The sequence below is a fragment of the Musa acuminata genome, chromosome BXJ2-10 (genome assembly GCF_036884655.1).
Source record: "Musa acuminata AAA Group cultivar baxijiao chromosome BXJ2-10, Cavendish_Baxijiao_AAA, whole genome shotgun sequence".
Lineage (NCBI taxonomy): Eukaryota > Viridiplantae > Streptophyta > Magnoliopsida > Zingiberales > Musaceae > Musa > Musa acuminata.
In genome coordinates, this window is record NC_088347.1 from 32092656 (window position 1) to 32119979 (window position 27324).

Here is a 27324-nt window from a genome sequence, read left to right on the forward strand (position 1 = left end):
GCCAAAAGAAAGACACTAATAGTAGAGCACAGCAACAACAGATCAAACATGATATGGAATTTTTCTCCTCGTGTATTGACCCCGACAGATATTGCTCGATACAAGAAAATATACCTTTAACATGTCGTATACACCAAATGATGTTTAAGGAAAAGGATCACTGGGTGACATCAGTATACCAACAACAACAATCAAAAAAGTAAATTACTATCAAAATACAACTGATTTTTGTTATTCAAAAATAGGCTCCCAGTGACGAGGGAAGCAAAGTCTAAAGTAATTCTGTAAGTGGCAACTGAAGAAGCAATCATGGACTAACAGGTCGAAACAAGGGGGCCATGAATGGTAATTTCTGTTGCCTTCATGGATTCGACTCCTTGCCCCACATTTTCATCTTCGGGATCCAACAAAGAAACATGAAAAGAAGCCTGCAAGGCAATGTAGCAGGGAAAGATCAGCATGGTAACAGGAGTGTGTATAGACACTAAGATTCATGCTTCCACATACTTTACTACTTGCCAAATAACACTCATCCATCGTCACACAAGGCCGTAGAAACCTGAGTATAACACAACATAATTTTATATCAATCATCAAGATAATAATAAGATCCTGCAGATTTCTGTTCCCGATCTTTGGTAGAATCCAACTTGTTTATCCTGGGCCTGTAATTAGTTGGATCTCGTCTGAAAGTGATATCAAGATGCTGCAAAGAAGACAAACACAACATTCATTCTTCTTCAGCAAAAGAGGATTAATTAAGAGAGAGAAACAAAGAAATACAAAAAACATTGAAGATGCTGTGTTCAACAAGTTCCTTATTCGAAAACAATTATAGTAAGACCAAAATAATCTATTTTGTCCAACTCCGATATTTATGTTTGGAAAAAAAATAATCATATTCGGGACTCCAGTGTCAGAATCAGCATTGCAACTATTACCTAACGTATATCAAATGACAAAAGAATCTGATATACGTTCCTACATTCCCACTTGGATACATCCTCCTTCAGGGATCAGACTATCACTAACAGCAGCAACAAAGGAAGAGTTAGTTCATCATGTTTCACAATTTTAGTTCAGAGTGGCCCCTAACTAACATCCCACTCCCACGAAAGCTGTACTTTCATCTTATTCACTTTTAAAATCTCTCAATTCCCAGATTCAACAAGATTAGTGTTTTCCAACAAAATACCACAAGTCTAAGAGTTTCAAAAACCATTACCTTATAAAAATATGTCTCAAGGAAAAAAAGTCAGGGAAAATTATTAGAAATATGACCAGTAAACTGCATCTGAACCTAGCCCATTAAGATATATAGAAAAATATACACTTATTCGTTCTCTTTTCTTAAGAAGATGAAAGTAACAGATAAAAGTATTGCCACTTACAGATAAGAACAGGTTCATGCCAGATAAGATGACATATAAAAAAAAAAAATACACTTATTCATTCTCTTTTCTTAAGAAAACGAAAGTAACAGATAACAGTTTTGCCACTTACAGATAAGAACAGGTTCATGCCGGATACCAAAGACTGAGGTGCATTAGCAATGCAATCCACAGAGGGCTTCCCCTCGTACACAATCACTTTATCAGCCAGGTAGGTCGCCATGATGAAATCATGTTCAACAACAAAGGCAGTTTTCTTCGCATGAAGGATAAATCTTTTTATCACCTTTGAGGCAACAATACGCTGCTCTGAATCTAGATAAGCACTTGGTTCATCTATCAGATAAATGTCTGCCGGCTGACCAAATAACATGAATCAGTATGACAAAACAGGATCAGAGATGGAAAATTCACCATCAAGAGCATTCCCAAAAGAGAAAAAAGCATTTGCATGTTAAGACACAAGACTTTTCACTAATCAGCAGATCACAACTAGGCAAAGATCGTTGGGAACTTAACAAAAAATCTACAGAAAATCTGGATGCAACCATTACCAATAATAGAAGCATCTATTTGCTTAGACATCAAGCAGCTGTCGCAGCACACAGTCCTAATCAACAAAAAGGACTATTCACATTATGGTCAGATGAAACGAAAAAAATCATCACTAAGTGAAATTCTTATGTAGGATCACTGAGATTCAACTTTTAATTATTCATAAGCTAATTGAGATCAATCAACAAAAAGGACTTTTCACATTATGGTCAGATGAAACGAAAAAAATCGTCACTAAGTGAAATTCTTATGCAGGATCACTGAGATTCAACTTTTAATTATTCATAAGCTTAGAACTCTTGCTACTCAATTGCAAGAACAAAACCACCTAGGTTACTTACATTTTACACAATATAATTTGTAGAGCAAATAAGCTATGGAAATACCAACCTTCCCAAGACACAAACACAATGCTACCCGTTGCAGTTCTCCACCAGAAAGATTCACAACTTCTTGGTCCATTAATTGCTCAATTTGCAATGGTTTCATAACATCAGTCACAAATTGTGGATGCATATATGAATCTCGAATTTTTAGATGCAGCAAGTGTCTCACTGTATATTGAAACTTTGGACTAATTTTCTGAGGCTTATATGAAACATTAAATTCAGGCATCTCAACATCAGAATCTTCCACCGTATCAGGCTTCAGCAATCCTGCCTGAAATTTGTCAAAGGCATAAATCAGATAATCAAAATGAAATTCAGGTTGACAGCCATCTTAGGATAGATTTTTCAATAAAATAAATGTGTACATCCTAGTCAGTACCCCTCACTGGATTGGGAATGGATGTATTTAAACACAATAATTGATATCTAGTCTCAACGGAAATGGATGGTCAAGATAACCAGGCATGCAAGAAAGAAAACAGAAATAAAAGGTTGTTACCAGCATTCTAATAAATGTTGTCTTCCCGGTCCCATTCTCACCCAGCATTACAATGATTTGAGAATCAGTAAATTCACCCTCTATCACTTTAAGCTTGAAATTCCCTTGGGTTTTACTCATAGTCGGATATCTATAGCGTTGATAAGTCTGAATCTCCTCAGCACTTTCTTGAGGAGTCTCAGCAACCTGTAAAATCCAACAATATAAGATAACAATAGAAAAATATTTCAGCAGATGTCTACAAGAACATGAGGTCCTACCTTAAACATAAGTGACTCATCTCGAAACCGCAAATTTTCTGTAGGAACAAAACCAGCCAAAAAAATGTTTATTCCTTCACGTACAGAGAAAGGCAATGTAACAACTCCATAAGCTCCTGGCTTCCCATATAAGCAACAAATGAAATCGGACAAATAGTCCAGTACACTGAGGTCATGCTCCACAACAATCACATAGCTGAGCAAGGAGAAATGAGAGTGTACAAGATGTTAAACACCCCACAGAAATAAAAACAGCTTACTGAATCGGGAGATCAAAATACCTGTTAGGTCTGAGCAGGGAACGGACAACTTGTGCTGCTTTGAGCCGCTGTTTCACATCAAGATAACTTGACGGTTCATCGAACATATAAATCTCTGCATTTTGTATAGCAACCACAGCAATAGCAAATCTTTGCAACTCTCCACCAGATAAATCCCCCACATTTCGATCAATAACTTGATTTAATTCTAAGTCAGCACATAGTTGTGCCTTCTTCTCCCTCTCATCCTTTTGATCAAGAACCTGTCCCACATTCCCTTGAACAGCTTTTGGAATGTGATCAACATACTGTGGCTTGATGATTGCCTGAATTATACTAGAAAGTTAGCAAAAATATGAAAAGGAAGGTGAGGAATCCTATGACATTAACCATAATGACAAAGTGATACAACACAAATATCACTACAGCTACCATTGCCGAAATAATGTCATACCAATAGGTACGACTTATGAGACAAAATTTTGTGTAAGCAAAACCAATATGCAGACTTGTTCCTTCCCTGTTTATTTTGAAACTTGCAAAATTAATTTAATATATCCGGATGAGGCTATGAACGATTACAACCAATCTGCACCTCAAATATTCAGATGCCCGTAAGCCCCATGATTTAAGAAAAATGAATAGAACAAGGATTACATACAGCATCTCATTTAACTTTGAACCCCCACTCATTGTGTATGACTGATACCAGTATTCATTTAGATTCACATCATGGATGCTTATATGCCAAGCACACCACCAAGTAGCCCCCTATATTTATCTTTTTTTCTATATACCAGTCTAAAAAAACACCACATCTAAATATATTTTCACAACTTTAATCATGATTTAAAAACAAATAATAAGAACAATATGTTCCTCCATATGTCATGATAATTGTCCATCAATTACAAATTAGTATTTATATATACTATTGGATCAAGGATATTTCTACATGGCTCAAGCACATATAAATAGCTACATACAAGGAAATAAACTGAAAACAGTACAAAGACATTAAAAGTTTTAATACAAGATAAAGGCTGCATCATGCAGATCAAACTACAACTGATAAATAAGTTCAACAGTTGCAAACAGCAAACATTTGATAGAAAATCATCAGAGATATAAGAAACATAACCCAATTTAGTTTCTTTGCAAACCAAAATGTAACAAGATTATCTTCCATATGATCATTATTCTAGCCATGGTCCAAGAGTAAAAGTTCTCAAAACAGATATAATGGTCAGATCATGTCTCAACAAGAAATGGAAAAGAAAAAAATGGAAGCAACCATCTGAAAGAGTTATGACTGGAATCATGATTGAAGTTCTGCTACCACAGCAAGCTACAATTAAAGAAACAAAAGCAGAATATTTGCATTAAAAAGAAAGTGTACAACATATATTAATTCAAAAACACACTTCTAACCACCTTTAGATTGTCCTCCAGTATACGAGTAAAATAATTCTGAAGCTCAGAGCCACGGAAATATGTCAAGATCTCCTGCCAATCAGGAGGATTCTGCAAAGAGAAAAAGTTTTTCAGAAACAACAGGCAACATAGTTCAGAAACAACTAGAGAAAAGATTCTTCATCAGGTATTACATTGAATCGACCCAAGTTGGGCTTTAACTTCCCAGCCAACACTTTAAGCGCAGTGGACTTTCCAATACCATTTGTACCAACCAGGCCCAGAACTTGTCCGGGTCTTGGAACTGGCAATCTGTATAAACAACATAATTTTAAAAACACTACATTTGGAGGGGGGGAAATCAAATAAGAATAGCATCTTTTCTGTTTTTTTCTTGCCAACCTGTGCAATTTAAATGTATTTGGTCCATAACGGTGAGTTGTATCTTTGTCCAAGTCCTTCGGTAGATTGATGATCTGAATGGCCTCAAATGGACATTTCTACAACCAAACAACAAATCCAGATAAAGATTAAGATGCTCAAACACCTAAAATAAATAATAAAAACCAAAGAAAAGATATACCTTGACACATATACCACATCCAATGCATAACTCCTCAGAAATGAAAGCAAGTTTTGAGGCAGGGGTTACTTCTATGCAAAGCTTTCCTGTCAGGAGCAAAAAAAAAAAAAAACCAATGAGACTCCCATGAAAATAGATGTTGGTAAAACAGTATGAAGGCTAAGTTATGAAAACATTGGTAATTTACAATAAAAAATGAAATGGCAAGTGTGAGCAGCAACAATAGAACTTTTGAATTTGCATTGTTAGAAGACTAAATAGTTAGCCCAGTGGGGACTTTGTGTGGAACTAGATACCAATACGACAAAATAGATGAAGGCATCTCATCTAATGATACTATTATTCAAATCAGTAACTCGTAGAAAATGTTCTTGCAATTTACATGGCTTACCAAATTCATGACCACTAGCTTTGTAATAAACAATTACAGAAGTCACTGGTCTACAAATGATAAATAAGAAACAAGTTTCACACTATTCAGCCCATTTATTGCATCCTAACACTGCACTGAGCAAGAAACCAGGAGGATAATCCTACAATTTCCTCCACTAATAACCTAAAGAAATCCATGAAGTTCTTGATCTGGCTTACACTGCTGCAACTTTACCCATTAAGGGAGGTAATCATAAGATCGACAAAGAAGACCAGACAAATAAATTACATATTGGTTAAGCCCCTTAAAAGCTAGAAGCTTCAGCAACTATAGCCAATGTTAAACTTGGTTCTTAAATGGAATCATGAAGGGCAATGGTCTAGAGATAAATTGGGAGCAAATGGTAAAACTTCCTTTCTATTATAACCTACCGGATTTCCGAAACAAGACTTACAAGTGACACCACTGTGAAATAATTTTGGTTAGGCAACTGCATTCCGGCCAAAAAATTGGAAGGTGTGTAACATTTAACACGAAAAATAAAGGATTAAATAAATAAATAACCCTTCCTGAATCAGAATTTAGTTCAGAACCCATTAAAAATCGGTAGTTCACTATCAGATTTCCGAACTTGAGGAACAGATTGCTTTATCTAGAGGCGGAAAAACGGATCGGAGTACCTGTTTTCACGACGGGGCAGCTCTTCTTGCACTCTTGGCGGCACTTCTTCGGCTTGCATCGGTCGGAGCTAACGATAGCGATACGGGTCAGCCGATCCGCCATGTTGGAGAGGACGAGAGCCTAGCGTCGACCCTGAATTGACCCCTGATCCATGAGAAAAGAAACGAGTTAAGAAATTATGGAGAACCACCGAATCCACGAACCCTGGCGCTACCAAAACCAAATATCGATGGAGACGGAAGAGAGGGGAAGGAATGGGAGACGCACCACCTCTTGCCGCCAGGCCTCGCAAAAGGAGGAATGAATCCCTAATCGAGGCATATAAAAGGCGGAACGTCACGGGGGCGGAGAAGAAACGGATCTTTTGTGCCGGATCCGGACTCGGCTCTCAAAATCAAACCCGTTAAGAAAGCCCAGGAAATAAAAATAAAAATATCGTAGTATTTATAATTTTTTTCTATTATTTTAAAATTTATTGTTGTAGTGAATATAATTCAAAGTACAAAATAGAAGGTTTTATTGAGAGATCTAAAGAATTTAAACAAAAAAATATAAATATATAATGATGTCCCAAATTCTAAAGTAGTCCCACGTGCAATTGCAACACCCAATCTTGGCATAAAATTACATCGTTATTAAATAACATTAGCAACAAATCCTCCTAAGCCATAAATCGTGTGAGATAAAGTCAACCTCATTTACTTATGAGAGCGATCTGAGTGGGGGTAGACCTAGTTGGTATGATCATGATGTTTTGCTTGTTTATCGAGGTGTATCTCGTATCGTTCCGAGGTGCACTTTTGTTTTGCTGAAGTGCCTATACAAGTGATCAGTATTAAGGGGATGTTCTTGAGCCGACCCCCTCCGATGATTAAGTTAATAGAGAAATGAGAAATAGTTTAGCTGTCTCCTTTGAGCATTTAAGATTAACTTTTATACTTGAGCCATCGATGGCGTGAGATAAATGGTGAGTAGGAATGCCTCTTATATCGTCCCAGGGTTTATTAATGTCTATGGTTGGTGGGCGCACCTCTCGATGGGTAGCATCATGGAAGGATGACAATGGAGGTCTTGTTTCTCAGGGTCAGGGCATGTTTAGGACAAACAAGAATGACCTCCTACGTTAGGCATCCGAAAAGAGAGGGAAGAAAAATTGGGCCATGCCATATGGAATTAACACCTTTTGTTGCTGGGTGTGCGGGCCTTTTCGAAACTATGGTTTGGTGGGGTTATGTTGCTCACGATAGATGGCCCAAGGAATGGAAAAAATAGGGGATGGGCCATGCCACCATAGATTAATACATTCTATGACGAATTCGTGCAACCCTCGTGGAGATTGAGTTGGGTAGGTGTCGATGGATTGTACTCCTACTGATGACAACAAGGGAAGGGTGTATGCTCTTTTGACCATTGTCACGGACTTAGTTGATTTTACCTAAGTCGTGCGGCATCCTTACGTATCTGTCCACAAAGGTCAACCTCTCCAAACATCTTATAATCTCTTATGACCTACAAAAGAAAAAACGTGTTAGAGAAAACGTCTCACTAGGGATCCATAAGTAATGATTTCAACAAACACTTTATAGTCAATGCAAATTACAAATAGAATTTATAAACTCTAAATAGTCTGTAGTAGACCATTTTGGATCCTTTATTATGCGACCGTTCAGAGCTTGTTAAATATATTTGTAATTTGCATTTGCTATGAAGTTTACTGAAATTATTGTTTGTAGATCCCGAGTGAGATGTTTTCTCTAACTCGTTTTCTTTTTTGTAAGTTATAAGGGACCATAGACGGTTTCAGGGGGGCCAATCTTTGTGGACAAACACGCAAGGGTGCCGCATGACTTAGACAAAATCAACTAAATCCGTGACACCATGTCATTACCTAAGTGATAATGAATTAATAGTATTATGTTAACGTTGTTACTTTCTGTATTGTTTATCATATCTCATAATGTCTTAGTACTTTAATTGATTTATGTTTCTAATATTTTTGGATATGATTAACTGTTTTCTTTTGTTTGTGTTCATGTTCGAAGGAACGAATAAAAACAGTGAAACATTAGGTTAATTGTTAAGAGTAACTAAAGGTTGAATGTTAAGAGAGACGATTTATTGTCTAGCATGATCTTAGAAAATTGTATTGTATTCCTTAAGCTAAATTATTAATCGAGTTATATATAATTATGACTCTAACACAATCAATATTGATTCAAAACTCATATGAAAAAAATTAAAAATCTAAGTTATATGTGTCTAAAACAAGGATCATTGTTTAAAAGTATCGAACTTGTTTTGATAATCTAATTGAACTAATACATATTTGTCAGGAGTAAAAATGAAGAGGAAGAAAGGAGAATGACGAGAAAGATTATTTTCTTTTCTTTTATTTTATCTTTATTTATTTATTTATTTGATTTATAGTAAAATATACCCATAATATTTATTTATTTATTTATTTGATTTATAGTAAAAGATTATTGTTTCATTGATTGATTCCTTTCATAGATATCAGGAAGTATACCCCTCTCTCTCTCTCTCTCTCTCTCTCTCTCTCTCTCTATATATATATATATATATATATATATATATATATATGAATTATAAGATAATAACAAAGGAACACAACCCAAATCGGCAAGTCAGATGAGTTATTGTGGTACTCGATGCACTCTTACCCGTTAGAACGGTTGGATTAGCACATATGAACACATGATTAATTGTACTTTGCCGTCTCTTACCTCTCATATGTATGAAAAGCCAATCGATTAGATCATAATTTGGGTCTAAAATAGGCATTATTCGGCTAATTTGATGTCAATGACGTGATTTGCCAAAAGTAACCCTGTAATTTCCAGAAAACTCATCCAGTTTGTAGCCTTTGGCTTTTTTAGGGACGAGAAGAAAAGAGTGACAGTGACGTGCAAACAGTTCCCCGTCGCCGTTGACGGCGAAGTCTCCGGCCTCGACCTCATCGGGCTAAATACGTAATTTGGACGTAATACCGGGTCACATGTCAATGGAACGAGCATTCCACCCCTTATCTTCGTGGGAAAACAACTCCCGGCACCGGGACCCTGTGATCGGATGCACGATGAATTGCAGAATTTAGCCTTTCATCGTATATTTTTTCGAAACGTGTAATTTTATCGTGGACAAGACAGTCTAATTAAATGTTTGGTGTTTTGTCATGGACAGCTGATCCTTAAATATGACGAACCAAATCAACGGCAAACGTGTTGCCTGCTTTTCATAATACGCATTGACTACTTAGATTTACACCCGGTGAGTGTACCTTGAGGCTGTGGGACCCGCATGGAACCATGTCGATTCGCAAGCGTCGCACGTATAAAAGGGAAGGGTCGAAGAGGTGGTTTTGAGGAACATCCAACCAAAATTAATAGTCTTCTCCCACTCTCGCTGTTGCTTCTCCCATTCGCTCGCTCGTCCTCTCGAAACCCTCACCGGCTCTCGGTGCCGACGGAAGCGCCCGATCGGCCCCTCCCCCTCGCGGTGGCGTGTCCCGGTGGTGCTCCTCGGGTCTTCGCCGCACGTGTCGCGTTTTACCTCTTCCGCCGTCTCGCGATCGACTCTTTGATCCCATGGAGGTATCTTCGCCTACGGGATCGAGCTCGTCAGGCATTAAGCGTCAACGCTTCCAGGTATTGTTGATCTATTTTCTTGAGAGTTTGCGGCTTTCTTCTTCTGTCGTACTGATGACATCGCGTACGAGACGTCGACTTCCCAAGATGCGATATTATGGCGAGTTCAATCGCGAACAAGCGAGAATCTTAGGATTCTTTAGTGCCTCTTTCAAGATATGCGATGGAGTGAGTTTTCGGATGTCTACGTAACCAATTTAATTAGATTGGTGGACGTTTGATTTGGGTCACCTGTGTCTTCTTGGTCTTACCAATTCAAGGGCCAACATAGGATTTTATGCTTGTACGGGTAAAATATCAGGACGGTTTGCATAGGTGGATTAGAGGTAGTGGTGGTTCGATTACTTAATCTATTCAGTAATTAGAGGGGGTCTCAAACTCCTCCATGTCTAATTATAGAGTTTAAATCTCAGTCTTTGTGACAATTGTTACTAGGAGACTCCCAAAGATATGTAACCACCTAAAAAGTATCTTTTTGTTTGAGGATAATGAAAGGATAACAGATATTGGTGGAGTGAATGTGAAGGTTTTGATTTTGGGAAAATTCTTGTGTCTCACATATTTCTTCTAAATAGGAGTATGATCTTCCTCAATGTATGCGATTTAGCTTAAGTAAACAATGTATGACCAGAAGGTGACTTTAAGTTTTATTGTTTAATTGAAAAAAATTTCTCTGTGTTGGTATATCATTGATCAACTACAAATCCTTGTCCAATGCTTTTAATCAATGGCTGGTCATTGGTTGCTATCACTCTCGCTCATTGATCATGTCATATCAGGGAATGGTTACCGGTTATGGGTATATGGTTACAAGTGGTCGGCCCATGATTACTGATTGCTGGCATTGATGTTGGTCTCCAATCAATCATCAACTACATTTTTGATTGTCGGTCGATCATTTCTGGATGGTCATCAGTCATTGACTAGTTATTGCCTTTGGTGATTGGCAGGTAACTGATACTTGCACCTTGCTGGTCAAAGCATGACACATAGTTGATCTTGGCAGCTTTTTATGATCTGAAATCATTAATAGAAGTGATGGTCAATCTAATTCCTATGAGCCAAGCAACTTGAAGTTGGATCTTCCAAGGATATCCAATTCCTGCTTCACATTTGGTCTGCCAAACATATTTTTGATGGAGTCATTGAATGCCACTAGTAGTTCACAATCAATATCATAATTTTTATCTTGATCAACAGAAGTTTGTCAACCACAAGCACCATAGCGTAGCATAACAGAAGAGTTTGTCTGCTGACATATACACATAAACAAGTACCAACATATTTAGACATTGTGATCTAGACATGTTTTTTGTTTTCAAGCAAGGATGTGTTTGAATTCCAAAGTTTGCTCATTTGCAACTTTGCTTAGTTCAAATGTTCATCTGCAGCATCTCCAAGTGTTGTTTTTCTCTATTGCCGCCTCATATGGTTCACTTTCGTTTCCTAAGCCTCCTTATCAATCTCTTCATATGTTATCATAAAATCTTGTTTTACCTCTGACTTATTCCATGTGGAATAAACTTTTTTAATGTAAAAATGAGGCCTATCTTAATACGTGTATGTCTTTCTAATTGCGAGTTTCTGAGACTTAAAGCATGATCGATTTATATAGGCATCACAATACTTAAGGGGCGCTTACAATCGTTACACCACCGTAGAAGTGCTCTTTTCTGTCATTCTTTTTTAGTTCCATTCATGTTAGGATCTTTGGTCTATACTAAAAAGATGTACATAGTTTCATTAGTTTCGATGTGACTCAAGATCAATTTTAGATACTTTCCTGCTGAAATTGACTTATTAGGCCGTGCATATTTTCCTTTCACTTATTCAATTGTTCAATTAGTTGAATTTGAAGGAGTTGTTTTAAATAATGTTTTCATGTGCTAGCTTGTAGACTATTAGAAAGCTTAGCTAATGTTGTGTTCCAAGGAGAATTAGATTTTATATATACTAGCTCAAATTTAGGTATTTCATGAAGGATTGGCATGAAATTTGAGTCATTATATCAATTTTGTCCAGTTTTCTAAATTTGTTCAGTACATGTAGTCAAGTTCCACCATTCCTGTATTTCCTTCTGACGGTCTTTTTGCTGTAGTCTGACAGATTCTTGAATTGACTTAATGGTAAATGATCACTAAACTAGAACCCATTGTTACATTCTAGGTTAATCTCGAGGGGTCAAGTCAAATTCATAGAGATGTTGATCCAAGTTCCACTGAGATCATATGTGAAAGCACCCTGGGTTGTGAAGCCAGGGAAACAGTCATATATGATGAGGATGGGAAGCAAAAACAAGTAAAGTCTGAGCAGTTTTTGCAAATTTATTTATGATTTTGATTTTGGAATTGTTATTATAATGGATTTATCTCCATATATTGACTCTTGACACACTTCTGTAGGTTGTATCATCCAACAATATTTTAGGTTCCATTGCATATTATGGCTTGCAAAATGATGCTTCTGCAAGTACTTCCAAAAGTTCAGAAGTATACTTGCAAGATTGCAACTATTATAACGATGACGAGGAGAATAATTGCAACAAAGACGAGAATGTCTATGATGAAGAAGAGGACTACAACTATAATGAAGATGAAGGATATGAATTTTACCTTGAAGAAGATGACAAAATTGATTACGGGTTCAAATTGGCTGCTCAATTTGATGATTTGGACCTACCACCTGGGGTAGAGGCTACCGTACCATGGTTGGATAACTCGGCACCTAAAAGTTCAAGTAATTCTAAGCAAGAGACTGATATAAAATTCAATTCATTTAAGCAATTTAACATTGTTCAAGATTTCTCAGATCATCATTTTGCTAAAACATATTCATCAGTAATGGTAAGCTGAGTATTTCCAAAAGTCCTATAATCTTTTTGCCAAAATATTCTTATGTTGGCATGCTAACATCAGCAGGCAAAAGATTGGATGAAGAAAATTCAGAAAGAGTGGAAATTGTTAGAAAAGAATCTACCAGGTGAGATCATATTTGTTCAAAGTGTAGCAATTTTATTGATTTTCTCATCTTTTTTCTTGATTTCTCCAATGGTGATGTAAGGCTTTCTTCACATTTATAAGATTTTGATAATACTTACTGTAATTATCTTGCTTTTTTTCTAAAGCGTGAAATGTAATTTGAACTCTTCTTTCATATGGCTCTATAGATGAATTCGTGATTTTTTGGAAGAGATGTTCTCAATTTTTGTAATTGGAAAATTAAAAAAAGGCCAATGTTGAAGCATAAACAAGGAAAATTCTTTCTTAATTTGAATACCACATGCACACTAGTAAATGCTACTTCTCTCCCCAAGTGCACAAGTATCCCACAAATATGGGGTCTAAGGAGGCTTTATGCATGTAGTTTTACCTTGCAAATAGAAGGATTTCTGTGCAAAAAAGGCCTATTGTAGTAGGGGAACAAAAATGAAGAAAAGAAAGCCACCTTTACTAGTGTGTTATTTGACTCATTTTATAGTATCTGTAAATTTACTTATTGTGCTTCGTACTCAAAACCGAATTAACTTCAAACATACATTCATCAATTTTGTAACAAATAGGAAAGAAGAGGAAAGAAAGCCTTTCATAATTTTTTTTCATTTTCCATTTTTTATTCTTTTCGGTTCTCTTTTTCTTTGGTGGTCTAACCAGGGAGTTAGCAAAAAGTCTTGCAAGGCATCCCTTCCATTATTTATATTCTGCAATATCATTTATAATGTTCATTTCCTAATGTGGTCTGCAATCTGGGTCACTTTTTGATATCAGTGGGAATTGTTTGTACCCCTGAAAACCTGGTCAGAAAGGCTGACAACTGCTTCTCTTATATTTTCCTTGAATAGGCAACGAGGAATAGTCTTAACTCACATGTTAGCTTTCGTTAATAATCTTGATCTACCTGTGGCTTCTGCTGATACTTACTTTTGAGTGGAATCCCTTGTTTCATCCCTTGTTTGATCTCCAGTTTGGGACGAGAGAGGTGAAGTAAAGACACAGCTTCCCTTGCCGACCCAGCTGGCTACTACTACTTTTCTTGCTCATCTACTTCTCTTCCGTCAACTAATTCCATTCTATTCTTATGTCCATCCTTTAGTACTGTTGCTTGTCTAGTAGTTGCCAGGACTAATTCATAACAAAATAACAGTTTGGTGCTCTAATTCATAACAAAATAACAGTTTGGTGCTGTAGCTCCTTTTAAATAATATTATTCGTTTCTTTGGGTGCTTTTTACTTTCATCGTGAAGATCATCTCTTTTCTCATGGCCACTAGTCTTCTATCTTTTACCTTGTATTGTTGATCATCAGATGAAAGCTGTTTCCTGAAGGTTGAATTTGACTTTTCCATTGACAGTTCTTCTATTATTTTTGGCATCCAGCTTTTATTTTAGCTTGTAGCAGAGAGTATGGTTCGTTTTACCGGTCCATACTGGTGTACTGATCGGCCATTGGTACGGTACGTACCAACGTACTAATATATGGCACAGTGGGGCATATCAACAAACCGGTATGTACTATCCATACCGGTCCCTTGCTAGACCAGTATGTACCATCTGTACCAAGCGTTATGCCATGGTACAACGAACCTTGGCATAGAGTACATCTGTATACAAGCTATCCTGAATTTGACAATGTGCTTAATATCTCATTTTTCCATGAATGCACTGGTGTGCGTTGTGATTTGTAAACTTTGACATCCTATGCTCTTTGCAATATCCAAACTCTTCATTCAACACTTTGGTTGTGTCCCCTAGTTACTATGAGAATTTTATGTGACAACACTTTCTGATGATCTTATCTGAGCTATTTCCATTTACTCTCCCTAGATACTATACTTGTACGAGTATATGAGGACAGAATGGATCTACTTAGAGCTGTTATAGTAGGACCGGCTGGAACTCCATACCATGATGGCCTATTCTTCTTTGATGCTCAGTTTCCTCCGAAATTTCCACAGGAACCTCCGGTATATCAGCATCTGAGTTATCTCAATTCCTTTTTGTGATGTTCTTAAATATTAGTACATAACAGTGGTTTTTCCTCAAATCTTTCAGGTACTTCATTACCACTCTCATGGACTTTGCCTTAATCCAAACTTGTATAAAGATGGAAAGGTCTGCCTTAGCCTTCTCAACACTTGGTATGGGAAAGGTTGTGAAAGGTGGAATCCATCAGAATCAACTATGCTGCAGGTCTTGGTCTCCATTCAAGCTCTTATTCTAAATGAAAAGCCCTACTTCAATGAGCCTGGATTTGAGTTGACAGCAAACACGGCTGAGGGCCATGTGAAATCCTTGGCCTACAATGAGGACATTTTCCTGCTATCTTGCAGGACAATGCTGTACTCGTTACGAGGACCTCCAAAAGTAAGCACATGTTGATCATCTGAATCACCAACGCCTATGCATAGTGTTTAAGCTCTTTCGCATGTACTTTTGCTTCTTATGTCTTACTATCTTAATGATCACAGAAAATTTCTTGAACCATTACCACCCTTTAAGCATTGACCTTTCAAAATGCTTATCATGTCCACATCACGTTCGTGTTAGACATTGACACTCATTGGATGCCTCTGGGCACTTGTCTGTTGGCTCAGAGCATATCATTTGATACACATGTAGGATGCTTGTATCAATCTTCACAAGACTTTAAAGGTCAATTTGGCATCATCCATGTGATTTGGGATTTTGGCTTACTCTTTTAATCTATATTGCAAATGTAATTGAAGTACTTTTGTGAATGTTTAATAATCCATATATATATAGTTGTTTTACTTCTTACAATTTTCATATATGAGACATCATAGATTGTCTATAATGTGAGTAATAGTAATATTTGTAGTGGCTGCTGTTTCTATGCCATGTCATTCCTACTTCTGTTAGGCCAGCTTGTCCATATTGTATCATATTCATGTCTTGTATCTCTTTCCACCCTTCTTAAATATAAACTTCTTTCCCCCCCCCCCTCTATTTTGCAGCATTTTGCAGAATTTGTTGCTGGACATTTCTGCAACAAAGGGCACACCATTCTTGCGGCATGTCGAGCTTACATGTCAGGTGCTCCGGTTGGGTCCGTCATCTGGGAGCAGGTGCAGGATGTTGACAGAAGTGACGAGAGGCTGTCAATTAGTTTCAGATCCTCGCTAAAGCAGCTCTTTGAGGAACTTTTGATGGAGTTCTCTGTTAAAGGAGCTGATTGTGATGAATTTCTTAATCAGAAAGTTAAAGCCGGAGCAGCCGCTGCTCTGTCATTGCAATGAGGCTCGAGCTAAACTCCATTTTCGTTAGCTTGATGAGACATTTTTTTCCTAGAAAGTTTAGTTTCTTTAGAAATAAGCTTGGTGACTTGTAAGGCTTGGCATCTTTGGATTTAGGGTCTGTAGATAATTCTGGGCTGAGAAAGCCTTCTTGGAGGATGGATGCTAGAGGGACTGGACCAATTGCAAAGGTGTACATTCATTCTCTAACGGCTTTCCCAAGGAACACACCTTGTTCACATCTTTTGAAGCTTCTTTCCAAATAAATTTACACACGGATTACACAGAGTTTCTCCGACAGTGAAATTTTAGTTAAAAGTACATTTATCTTCCTGTCGAATGTATATACGTATGGTTAACTATTTGTCTCGGAATTGATCCTTGCAAGTCATGAATAGTGTTATCCATGATGTTGCTTCTCACTTTGCAGTCATATACAATGAGATCCCTCACACGTCAGTGCCTGTTTCTTGCACCGGAAAACCCTGTTGAGAACTACGATCGTTTGCATTCCTAATATTTTCTGTTTGTTACTTGAATAATACTTGTACATTTCGAGTGCTGAGTCCTCTTCAAACTTTCTCTTTATGAAAAATCTAATTGCAGAGCATTCTAATTTAAGGTGCAATTGAAGATTACTGGTGCGGAAAAGTAGCCAGCAGCTGAGAATTTGTGCTGGTTTCCTCACCAACAGTTATTTTATTGTACCGCACTGGTGACGTGGGACGTGTCCGCGTTATGGGTTTAGTCAGACGCCCCAGCATCTATAAAGCCGGCTCGTAAACCCTAACGAGAAGCTTCCACCCAAAAACCCTAGCAGCCTCCATTCCACCCCTCGTCTCGCGGAAAGGTAGAGCAAGCATGCAGCGAGCGGCGGCGATCGCCTCCACCGCCCTGCGGAGGCTCGCGGCATCGGCGTCCGCCCGGCCGCCGATCCTCGCCCGGGCCGCCTCCTCGGCCTTCTCCCGGCGCCTCGGTTCCTCCCTCGACTTCTACCGCCCGATCGTGCGCCTCCTGCCGCCCGTTGACGCGCCCTCCCGCGGCTACGCCCGACGCCGGGAGGTCATCCCGAGCGAGGCGGAGGAGGAGGAGGAGGACGACAAGGAGGAGGAGGACGAGGATTTCGACGACGAGGAGGATCTCGATGGCTATTTCGATGGCGATGTCGATGTCAATGGGGGCTGGACCGAGTTCTACAACCGCGAATTGACGGACGAGTCCGATTGACTCCCGGTGCGTGCCCTACCTTAGTCCGAACTCTCGTGTCCGTAGCGTGTTTGCTTAAATGACGGTTTGCGATTGATGGGCAAAAAAGGACTCTTCATATAAGTCGATTATGGGTCGATGAATTGATATGGCTGTTTGCTTGAAGTGAGGAATAATAATATCGCTTCTTTAGCTTTTACTTGCAGTATATGTATGTAGCTTGTTGTTTCTCGACGATCTCCGCTGTAGCCTCCTGGCTTCATAAAAAAGGACCTTAGAAGGAAGGCTCTTCTTTCTCCTTCCCCCTGTAGAAACAAAGAAAGTTGTTGCTAAATTGTCTCGAAGAAAAGCAAATCAACTGAAAGGAAACAATACCATGAGTAGTAAGTATTAATTAAACAAGAATTGGCGAAAAGCACGACATGCTGTTAGCGCTCTCTTTCTTTCTTTTCCCTTCCCTTTCTCTTCTGTCTCCTCCTCCTCCTCCTCCTCCTTCCTTGATCACCAACTGTATTTGATCTCTACAAAAGGAGTAGAAGCGAGCCATGGGGGGGAGTCCCTTGATCAGAGATCAGAAGGCTCCAAGATCGACGGTCAGTCCTTGACGGCGTCTAACGCATCGGACGGTGCATTACCGTCTTTTCAAAACCATCCCGGGGGTAGGCTCGTTAATATGTGCGCAATGGTGGGCATGGAAGTAAGTACCGAGAAGGTGACAGCTGGCGGTTGTCCGTTTGTAGGCGGCTTTTTGGCAGGCAGCTTGGGGGCCTACGGGAATCGCGCTTTTTCTGTTGGACCGATACGGGAAACATACGTCGAGCGGGGAAACGGGAGTGCAGCGGCATAAGGGTACCGGTCGCGTGTACTTACCACCACATTAACCGAAAGAGCAAAGATGATAAGAGAAATCGAGCCACACATCTTCTAGCCACGAAGAGAGAGAACTTGTCCAGTCAAAAGAACACCATCCTTTTGATGCTCCCAATATAATTGGAAGCGAGTCCTCTTTCTACATGATTCGCTCAAAAGCATAGTCGAGATGCAAAGAACGCGCTAGTATTCAAGCGAAACTTCTCACCCATCCGATTTGAGGAGTGCGATGTCTTCCTCGGCGTGTAGAGGTTAGTGGAACACAATGTTTCAAACTGCAGCGGAAGAGGTAAAAGCTTATCAATCATGTGATACAGTGATGCACATCGATTGGATTATTTTCCTCAAGAAAGATGACCCCATAGATGCAAATAAATATGCAACCTCGAGTTTAATGTAAGAAGACATACCAGTAACATGCAGCTGTTCCACTACTCGCTGGGAGGTTCGTCACTGCATTTAAAGCACCCAATATATCAAAATATAGAGCTGAGATCCACATCATTAATTAAATATAATGAAAGAAATGCCTGCTTTCTCATAATAACATGATGTAAGTCGGGAACAGGATGCACAGCTATTCTTACATTTTCCTCTCCCTATCATCAACTTAATCGAATGGTGGAAATACATCGGATGGCAAGAACTGAGGACAACAACATCGTGGCAAACACACCCAGTCGGTACAAACACGAACAGCAGCATGTGTTTTTTCTTTTTTTTGCTAACCATCAGCTACAGGGATTAGGGGTAGACACTCCGGCATCAAGGTTCTGCTGCTCCTTCCATATGCGACCAGTGACTCGCAGTTTCAGCTCCTTCCTATCTCCGCCAGAGAAGAAGAGTGCCATGTTTCTCTGGATTATGAGACCATCGTGGCTGTCCCGGACTTTTCGGTGGCTATCACGAATGCTCCGAGGGATACCTTCCCATATTAATTTCCTGCCATTTGAACCAACTTCAAGGCTGTAGCTATAGTACCTTGCTTCATTCTCATCGCCCATAAAACGAAGGAAAGCCATGTACACTGGAGCCATCCCCAGCTGAAAGGCCTCAAAGTGCAAACAGAAATACTGCCCAAAACAGTGAAACACCTGCAGAGGAGAGAAGAGAGAGATCCGAATTAAGCAAATAGTAGAAACATGGATGAAAGACAAATGATATGACACCAAATTAGAACAAATGGGTATACAACAAAACCAAAAGTATACTCTTGTATAATCTTAATAGTATTTTCTTGCATCATAGTTTTCTTGCAGAGTACATCACATACACAAAATACTTTTAGAAAAGAAGTGAATATCAGGATCAGTCAACTTGGGAGTGTTTTACTTACAGTCAACATCCAGGTAGCATTTTCAACCTCTCTGGGATTTGACTTTACATATCTATGGTTGAATGTGGAACCAATGTGCATATCTACCTTGTGATCATCTCTTAAATGGGCAACTAGGAAAGGAATATCGCCGACAACAGAGCATTCAGAACCTGCATAGGGGCAGTTGTATGGCCTAAAATTGCATTGAGCTTCATGCTTGAGCTTGCTGTAATATGGAAAAATTTCAGGGCATCCCAATGACAAATATCGGCAAGGAAGCTCAAGTGACTCAGCCACTTTCTCCAATGCCAAACATCTGATATCCCCAAGTTCTTGCCTACACGTAGGGCAACGATTATGCACCCTGGACTTACAAGTTGAACACAGAGTGTGTCCATTGTGGCACTGCAAAAATTCTGATCAGTGTAAGTCATGGTAATAAAGATGAATTATAGTGTGATCTAATATAAAATTAAAATTTGAAAGCAGATATAATAAACATCCTGAGTAGAAGCCTCTGTTGGGAAAAATAATCATGACATATGAATTATAGTGTGACCTAGTAAAAATTAAAATTTGACAGAAGATAATAAACATCCTGAGTAGAAGTCTCTATTGGTAATTGACATCTTTTTAAGCATCATAATCAACCTCCATCATATTTGAGAACAAAAAAGATCATGCATTTTGGATATTAACAGAGAAAATTTCAAGCCATTTGAAAGTCTAAAAAGGACGCACACAGTCAATAAATGACATAAGGTTTCACAGCTGGCCAGCAGCAAAGGACAGAGATATTGGCAAAATATATGGTCAAAGGACAGGCCCTATACAATCAATCTCACCAAAGATTGAACTGGAGATGATCCAGATCAAAATTGGATTATGAAGAAAAATGGGAAAAATGTGAAAAAAATCACAGAAGCACAACACAATGGAACCACACACCCAAAGCTTAGAGCATTTGATTAACCTCTTTGACCCTTGAGAAGAACAGAAAATATTATTGATTAAACAACCAAATAGTTCATATTGTTTTGTCATGGTGGGCCTGATGGAAGGTCAACCAGTCTCCATTCAGAGGATGGCCAATGTATGTATTTGTTTCCAAAATGAATTCGCCTTCCATGAGGCCCACCATTTCTCTCACATGCTTGACCAAAATTCATTTGTGGTCAAAAGTCTATATTCATCCAATTAGGACTTTGGAGTTCAAAACAATATATAATATGGAATTATAGGGGGCCCTATCATAAGAGTTAACGTTGTTAATAAAATAAAAAGTTCTACCAAAATTGATGATTAATCAGCAGAAACAAATCGAATAGAAAAAAAGAAACATCCTCTTTTTTATTTCTTGTACCGGTGACATAGCTTTTGTTTCAGGGTTAAACAGGAAAAGACTGTTGGTTAGGGTCTAGCTCAAAAATTGTCATCAAGTTAACAATGGGTTATGGTATCTTGGTCAAAATAACTTAACCCACACAACCTGGGTAAAAACAATCAACTTAGAAGGGTGGGTTCAAGTAACTGTCCATCATAGGCTCTTTCTAGATTGGAAATAGTGAAATCTGATTATTTAACCCCCAGCCCAATGCTAGCTAATGCACATTAATCTCTGATTATGTGATCATAGAAAAAAGGAAAGCCAAAGGGTTACAAGGACCATAATCACATACTAGTGACATAGCTTTCGTTTCAGGGTTAAAAAGGAAAAGACTGTTGGTTAGGGTCTAGCTCAAAAATTGTCATCAAGTTAACAATGGGTTATGATATCTTGGTCAAAATAACTTAACCCACATAACCTGGGTAAAAACAATCAACTTAGAAGGGTGGGTTCAAGTAACTGTCCATCATAGGCTCTTTCTAGATTGGAAATAGTGAAATCTGATTAATTAACCCCCAGCACAATGCAAGCTAATGCACGTTAATCTCTGATTATGTGATCATAGAAAAAAGGAAAGCCAAAGGGTTACAAGGATCATAATCACATACTAGATGGACACTGTAAACACTACAGGCACCTTATCTTCCTTAGTTTGAGGTTGAAAAAAATTAAAAATAAAAATAAAAATTAACATATCATATTGGTGACCGAGACCCCTTTATTAGCCAACTTTATTAGTTCAATACAATGTGTAAGTTATTAGTTAGGAATAAGAAAGGATCTCTACTAATTGTAGATACCCCAGGGGCAGACCAAACATTGATCGGATGAGGTGAACAAATGAAAAAGGAAGTATTTCTCTTCATCGAAAGTTCAACTACTCTACAAAAATTACCAAACATGAACAGCAGGGGCATGGACTGATAAGTACTGAGCATGTTCCGAAGAAAGGTTAACTAATAAAACAAATCAAGAATCTAAAATGACTTCAAAATGCCTTGAACCAATAACCCATCTGCTAAATCAAGGTAAGGTAAAGGAAAAGGCATCATGAACTGGAGTTTTGAGTAAGATTTGCCAACTCGTAACATAGCATAGTCCTTTATATTGTTGTTCACTGCCTAGCTAAGAAGGATTCTCTCTCACAAAGTGAAGGTCTGTCATAAGCTCAGAAGGCCATTTGGCTTGAAAAACATATAATCTGTAAACAATGGAATTCCAGGTTTACCTTCGACTAAACGGGGATACAATAATGCGAATACGATTTAGGTCATTATCCACGACTCCAATAAAATAATAAGCCATATCATTATCAGCACCAGCAATCACATAAGATCCAGCTGACAAGATGGGTCTTAAGCAGAAACTAATATGGAATACTACAATTACATGTAACAAAAGAAAAGAAAAAGAAAACTGAAATGGCCCTAATTTCGTATCATTTTTCTCGATGATTGAGGGGAACAAATAAAAACAAATGAAGGATTTCATGAAGAATAGTAATCGAATAAAAGGAAAGACAGGATGTTTGTGATCTGTATTTAACACTTTTGCGTCGACAATTTGAACAAGATAAAAATTAGGCACAAGCAAGATCGCACATTAACCATCAAGAATGAAATTAAATGCAACTTTACGCCAACAAACTCTTCAATTCCGTTGGAGATTCAGACCGACAAGCCGAAGCAAAACAAGAAAAAGATAAAGAAGAACCAATCGAAGCCAACAATCACAACTTAATACCAATAATCACTTAAATTCCGAATAAATCCGACAACAATTTCCAAAAGGGGCAAACCTAACCTGATGGATCGGAGGGTACATCGAGTTGGTGCAGACGGGGCACTCCAGTAACTCATGCACCCTAGCCACAGGGCCGATCACCGGCGCTGGAACGCCCCCTCCTCCTACGCCGCCGCCGCAGCCGCTGACGGTCCCGCTTCCGTTGCCGCGAGGCTTCAAGAAGGGGTGGGGAACATGGGCGACCTCCTCCTCTTCCACCATCCCATCCGACACCGAGACGCACTCGATGTTCTCCGATTCCATCGGTCAAACAACGCAAGGAGAAGCCCTCTCCCCTCTCTCCTCTCCCTCTCTCTCACTCTCTCTCTCTCTCTCTCTCGTCGTCTGGGGAAGTGGAGCTGCGGAAACCACAACGTAAGTGCTTTTCCCTTCTTTCCTTTTGGGGGCGTTGCTTGCAGATGCATCGATCGCCGGTCGTTAAATATAAATCAAAAGTAATTACAAATTTTCCACAAGAATAAAAAGAAAAAGGAAACGCAAATGTGGGATGAATAGACTTATCAAGCCATTGGCCTGCATTTCACGTCAACACAGTGTCGCCCTCGAAACACCACACCGTGCCAATTTTCGCTTTATTTATATTCGTTTTCACTTAAAAGAACAGTCTTGCCATTTACACTGAGTCAGTTTAACAAAGAAGAATAATATAGATAATTCTTTTTTATTTGCTAATATAAACTGAGATGATCATTATGCTTATTATTATTATTATTATTATCGTGTATAAAGGGACTGCGCAAGACACCGACTCTCGAACGACCTTCCGCGTTCGTGTCCCGGCTTAGGTGTTCGCTTTTTCGGGTGGACAGGTTAGTCTTCGTTATCAGAGATGTCGGCGGTGAGCAAAAGACGGTGCAGTGGTAGATCGGCACCACCTGGTCACGGCGTTGCAAGTATACGCCGCCTATCTCGATGACAAGAGTCGTACTGCACAACAGAAGATGGGTGTGTTGGGATAGGATGGGTGTGTTCAGATGCCAATCTGTTCTGTTCCATGACAACACAAATTTCTGCACACTAAAGTTGCCACAAGGTTTATATGCCGAGTTCGATGTTACCAGTAAACGGCTACATCATAGAGAACATGAAGCAAAAAGAGTTCAAGAACTAGCATTCAAGCGATTCAGGAACATGAGATGGTGAGATGCAAACAAATATGGTTGGACAACTGTGTGTCCTTGTGATTGCTTATTATGTGGGCAAGCATCATTAACAGATTGTAGTTATTTTTCTGCTTTCTTTGCACCAAATAAGCCTACACAGAAATACCCTAAGCAGTGCCAATCCTCTTAGGGTGCCACATTCAGTTATTACAGTTTCGTAGCTTTAAGATCAAGGGCTTCATTAAAAATATGCTAAGCAGAACAAAAGGCTTTTTGTGGCTTTAAGCTTATAGATCAAAAGAGCAACAATGGTTCTCTTAAACTACTACGGCTACCCTTTCGATGCATATGACATCAATGAGCTTGGAAGTACCAAAACTCATGCACTTACTGAAAAGTGAATTAACTATATGAGCATACAGCAGTCACGTAAATCATATTCTAGGGATGATAAGGATAAATGAAATCATAAGCTTGGATGCATACCTTATTCTCAAGTAAAGAAAAAAAATCTCAACTGCTGAATTTAACAACAATACTCAAAAACTCAATTCAGGGGTGGGTCATCTGAGTTACCTCGAAGACTTGATCGAGTTTAAAAAACTCATCAGTTGAAACTCTTGTATTTTTCAAGTAAAACAAAAGGGAAGTAGACTATAGAATAATTACTGCTTTCTGAAAATAATAGATCTGTTTCTCTGCCTGACTGCCTCCTGTAATGTTTTACTCATGTCAGTCAAGGTAACAAAAACAATAAAAATATTCTAATTAAAAGTACCAAATTGTTCATGATAAGCATTAGTTTCCAATCATTCCTTGCAGCATTTGGAATATTTTGATACGTATAATAATAAAAAAACCTAATGCAGTCAGTTTAATCTAGAATCGACATGTATGCTCCAGCTGACCAAAAGTAATGCTACTTCCAGATATATGAATATCACTGAAAAATTCTAGGTCATTTAGAAAATATTTGATAATGTCTGTCAAAGTTGCCTGTTTCTGGTCCTCACTCCTGTACGGTACAATCAACAACATGCTAACCTATCAAGATGCAACTGACCTATGTACCAAAATTTAATTATAGTCAAACAAAACACCAAAAAGATTCACACAGATAGTATTGTACCAGATGAACTACATACACCATGAACTATACCTGACCTTTGTACCAAAATTTAATTATGGTCAAATAAAACACAAAAAAGATTCTCAGAGATAACATTGTACCAGATGAACTACACCATGGGCAGTCATTTCCACTCCAGTAAATTTGTTGTTGAAGAACTTTCTGTCAATAACTCACGTAACCTATCACTTCTTTTTTTAAACTTGGCCATGTCCTCTGTGTAGGCTTCATATTCTTTTACTATTTCTTGTTGGATTGCTGTCAGAAGACCCTTCTTCTCCTCCATTTGCTTTATATTCATTACCATATCCTGTGAAAATGCTCTATGTGCTTGCGTTCCAATGACAGGAAACATTACATCTGGTTCACTAAAGAAAAAAAAGAGATAAAGATCTATAAAAGTTGTTTGCCACTAAGGCAATCAAGAAATTGTTGCAATTTTGTAAAATAATACAGCAGTTATCAAGTATATAATGTAACACTTTGATCTATATCGGTCAACATATTTCGGAACAGTTGTACAGAATAAAATCAAGTATATTATGCAGATCGATACATAGGAATAGAAGCAGGAAACCTGATAAAGTACCCAATAAAGAATCACCTGAAAATTTGAAAATTGTTCGGATCCGGTCCACAAAAGCAAAGATCCACATGGATTCGGACTATAGAATCAATAAGCTAGATCTACACGAACCTAGCCTAGATTTTTTACATCTCCACATCCGCACCAATTTAGTCTAGATCCACATAGGTCTCATGCTAAATTACACAAGTCGAGAAGATTTGAGTAGATCTTAGCCTTCATTCAGAAGAACCCAACCTAGATTCTTGTAGATCTGAGCTAAAATCTGTGTGAATCCAGCAGTTCTATGCCAAATCTGAGAAAATGTCTTTGATCCATGCAGATTAACATAGATATAAGTCATTTTTTAAGTGTACATATTTAAATTAGATATCTGAAATGCATGTAGAAAAATAATATTGAACAGTAAAGTACTAATCCTTCATAGCAACATGTCGGCCACTTTTCTTGGTAGTGCATCCACTGCAGCTACACTGATAACAACGGAAAAATAACCAAGCTGGAGTAGCATTTGGTTTGTGGATTTCGAGACACTGGCTAAATGCACAAAACCTTGGAAGCCAGTAAAGTCCTAAGACTGGTAAATGACTTGGGTAGATAGATAATTGAGCAACTTACTTATAATATATTCGGGAGTCAAGGGAGTGATGTGAAGCAATGACCACAAGCTTGTGGTTGACATTCATGCACCATGTCAAACACTATCGTATGCACAAGAAGGGCTTGAGACGGATATTGATATGGTCCATCTTAGTACAATTATGGCTCTTCCAGTGCCAGTGGTGCTGGTCCATTTCAATTCAATCGACCTTCGATTATATAAGATCATCAGTGGAGGCAGTGATGGCCATGATCTAGGCTCGACTCCTAGTATAAGTATGGCTAGTGTCATGTGTGCTCATGACCAGTATGTTGTGGCCAACCTTTGCTGGCATTAGGGGTTTCATCAGCTCTTTGAACAAGAGGCCATCTCTTGTTATAGATTTTGATCCTTCAGAACATGAAATAGATGATGCTTTCATAAGAACAGGAGGATATAAGAAAGACAAATACAACATGATTAAACTTCAACCACATCTCTCCACAAGCAACCTGGAATACTTGAGATCAATTCATGGTGGGCACGAGGAGGTAGGTGGCGACAAGTGGTGACAGGTGGCAGAATTCACAATTCACAACAAAACAACGTGGACTATCATTGATTTGATAAGTATTACAAATATTAGTGTGCAGGAGATACAATTCACAGCTGAACAAAAAAAAAACATTGTTTTGAATCTGCTTAAGCAATGTGTGACCACACAAATCCATTGCACGGGTTATCCATAATTTCAAGGCAAACATGAGGTACTGAACAAGCGCAGCAATAAACCACAAAAGTTTGATCTTTGGATGCAATGCTAGGTATTGCGAATAATAGTTTGCAGAAAACTTGTCCAAACCGAAAAAAAAGACACAGTAATGCTATCAAAACAAATTGTTGCTTGAGATTAGCATATAACCAACAGTCAAATGACCCCATTAGGTGGCTATCTAAGTTTCTAGATATATAAACATTCTTGTGATAAAAAATAAAGTTATCAGATTAGAAATTAACAAAAAAT

The 27324-nt window shown here is 38.4% G+C and overlaps 4 protein-coding genes across 9 annotated transcripts in view; 1 reads left to right on the forward strand and 3 right to left on the reverse strand.

Annotated features, from left to right (window-relative positions):
• Nucleotides 1-49: 49 nt before the first annotated feature.
• Nucleotides 50-6757, reverse strand: LOC103968938 (ABC transporter E family member 2). 2 transcript variants are annotated; one of them, XM_009382304.3, is made up of 13 exons: nt 6672-6757; nt 6404-6548; nt 5351-5436; nt 5170-5267; nt 4962-5079; nt 4789-4878; nt 3376-3680; nt 3095-3290; nt 2835-3020; nt 2337-2606; nt 1504-1749; nt 520-706; nt 50-428 (listed from the first exon to the last, which is right to left on the reverse strand). In XM_009382304.3, the coding sequence occupies exons 2-12, from the start codon at nt 6504-6506 to the stop codon at nt 587-589; spliced, it is 1818 nt and encodes a 605-aa protein (XP_009380579.1). In that variant the 5' UTR covers nt 6507-6548; nt 6672-6757; the 3' UTR covers nt 50-428; nt 520-586. The 2 variants fall into 2 exon arrangements, with proteins under 2 accessions (XP_009380579.1, XP_009380578.1); XM_009382303.3 differs by having other exon boundaries at nt 508-706.
• Nucleotides 6758-9791: 3034 nt separating this feature from the next.
• On the forward strand, nt 9792-16616 carry LOC103968939 (putative ubiquitin-conjugating enzyme E2 38). Of its 3 annotated transcripts, none has more exons than XM_009382305.3 (7): nt 9792-10069; nt 12236-12367; nt 12472-12912; nt 12985-13048; nt 14889-15028; nt 15117-15428; nt 16040-16616. In XM_009382305.3, the coding sequence occupies exons 1-7, from the start codon at nt 10010-10012 to the stop codon at nt 16319-16321; spliced, it is 1431 nt and encodes a 476-aa protein (XP_009380580.2). In that variant the 5' UTR covers nt 9792-10009; the 3' UTR covers nt 16322-16616. The 3 variants fall into 3 exon arrangements, with proteins under 3 accessions (XP_009380580.2, XP_009380581.2, XP_064985724.1); XM_009382306.3 differs by having other exon boundaries at nt 12988-13048; XM_065129652.1 differs by lacking the exon at nt 12236-12367.
• A 2286-nt stretch (nt 16617-18902) lies between these two features.
• On the reverse strand, nt 18903-23285 carry LOC135625212 (E3 ubiquitin-protein ligase SINAT5-like). The gene is made up of 3 exons (XM_065129658.1): nt 22903-23285; nt 19731-20117; nt 18903-19488 (listed from the first exon to the last, which is right to left on the reverse strand). Exons 1-3 carry the CDS (start codon nt 23143-23145, stop codon nt 19126-19128), a joined length of 993 nt encoding a protein of 330 aa, XP_064985730.1. The 5' UTR covers nt 23146-23285; the 3' UTR covers nt 18903-19125.
• Nucleotides 23286-23546: 261 nt separating this feature from the next.
• Nucleotides 23547-27324, reverse strand: part of LOC103968942 (structural maintenance of chromosomes flexible hinge domain-containing protein GMI1) — a 40114-nt gene continuing 36336 nt past the window's right edge. For all 3 annotated transcript variants that reach the window (XM_065129655.1, XM_065129656.1, XM_065129654.1), the window contains 2 exons: nt 25236-25502; nt 23547-24718 (listed from right to left, as the gene is read on the reverse strand). In XM_065129655.1, coding sequence (XP_064985727.1) covers nt 25259-25502 — 244 coding nt within the window. In that variant the 3' untranslated portion in view covers nt 23547-24718; nt 25236-25258. The remainder of the gene's footprint in view (nt 24719-25235; nt 25503-27324) is intronic.

Excerpts from the sequence above, each read along its gene's own strand:
- LOC103968939 (XM_009382305.3), top strand. The coding sequence starts at position 10,010 with ATGGAGGTATCTTCGCCTACGGGATCGAGCTCGTCAGGCATTAAGCGT. Across the intron at positions 13,049-14,888 it reads GTTAGAAAAGAATCTACCAG|ATACTATACTTGTACGAGTA; the intron begins GTGAGATCATAT and ends TACTCTCCCTAG. Across the intron at positions 15,429-16,039 it reads CGTTACGAGGACCTCCAAAA|CATTTTGCAGAATTTGTTGC; the intron begins GTAAGCACATGT and ends TCTATTTTGCAG.
- LOC103968938 (XM_009382304.3), bottom strand. The coding sequence starts at position 6,506 with ATGGCGGATCGGCTGACCCGTATCGCTATCGTTAGCTCCGACCGATGC. Across the intron at positions 5,437-6,403 it reads CTGCCCCGTCGTGAAAACAG|GAAAGCTTTGCATAGAAGTA; the intron begins GTACTCCGATCC and ends TGCTCCTGACAG. Across the intron at positions 3,291-3,375 it reads TCCCTGCTCAGACCTAACAG|CTATGTGATTGTTGTGGAGC; the intron begins GTATTTTGATCT and ends CTCCTTGCTCAG.
- LOC135625212 (XM_065129658.1), bottom strand. The coding sequence starts at position 23,145 with ATGGAATCGGAGAACATCGAGTGCGTCTCGGTGTCGGATGGGATGGTG. Across the intron at positions 20,118-22,902 it reads TGTACCCTCCGATCCATCAG|TGCCACAATGGACACACTCT; the intron begins GTTAGGTTTGCC and ends GAATTTTTGCAG. Across the intron at positions 19,489-19,730 it reads ATGCTACCTGGATGTTGACT|GTGTTTCACTGTTTTGGGCA; the intron begins GTAAGTAAAACA and ends TCTCCTCTGCAG.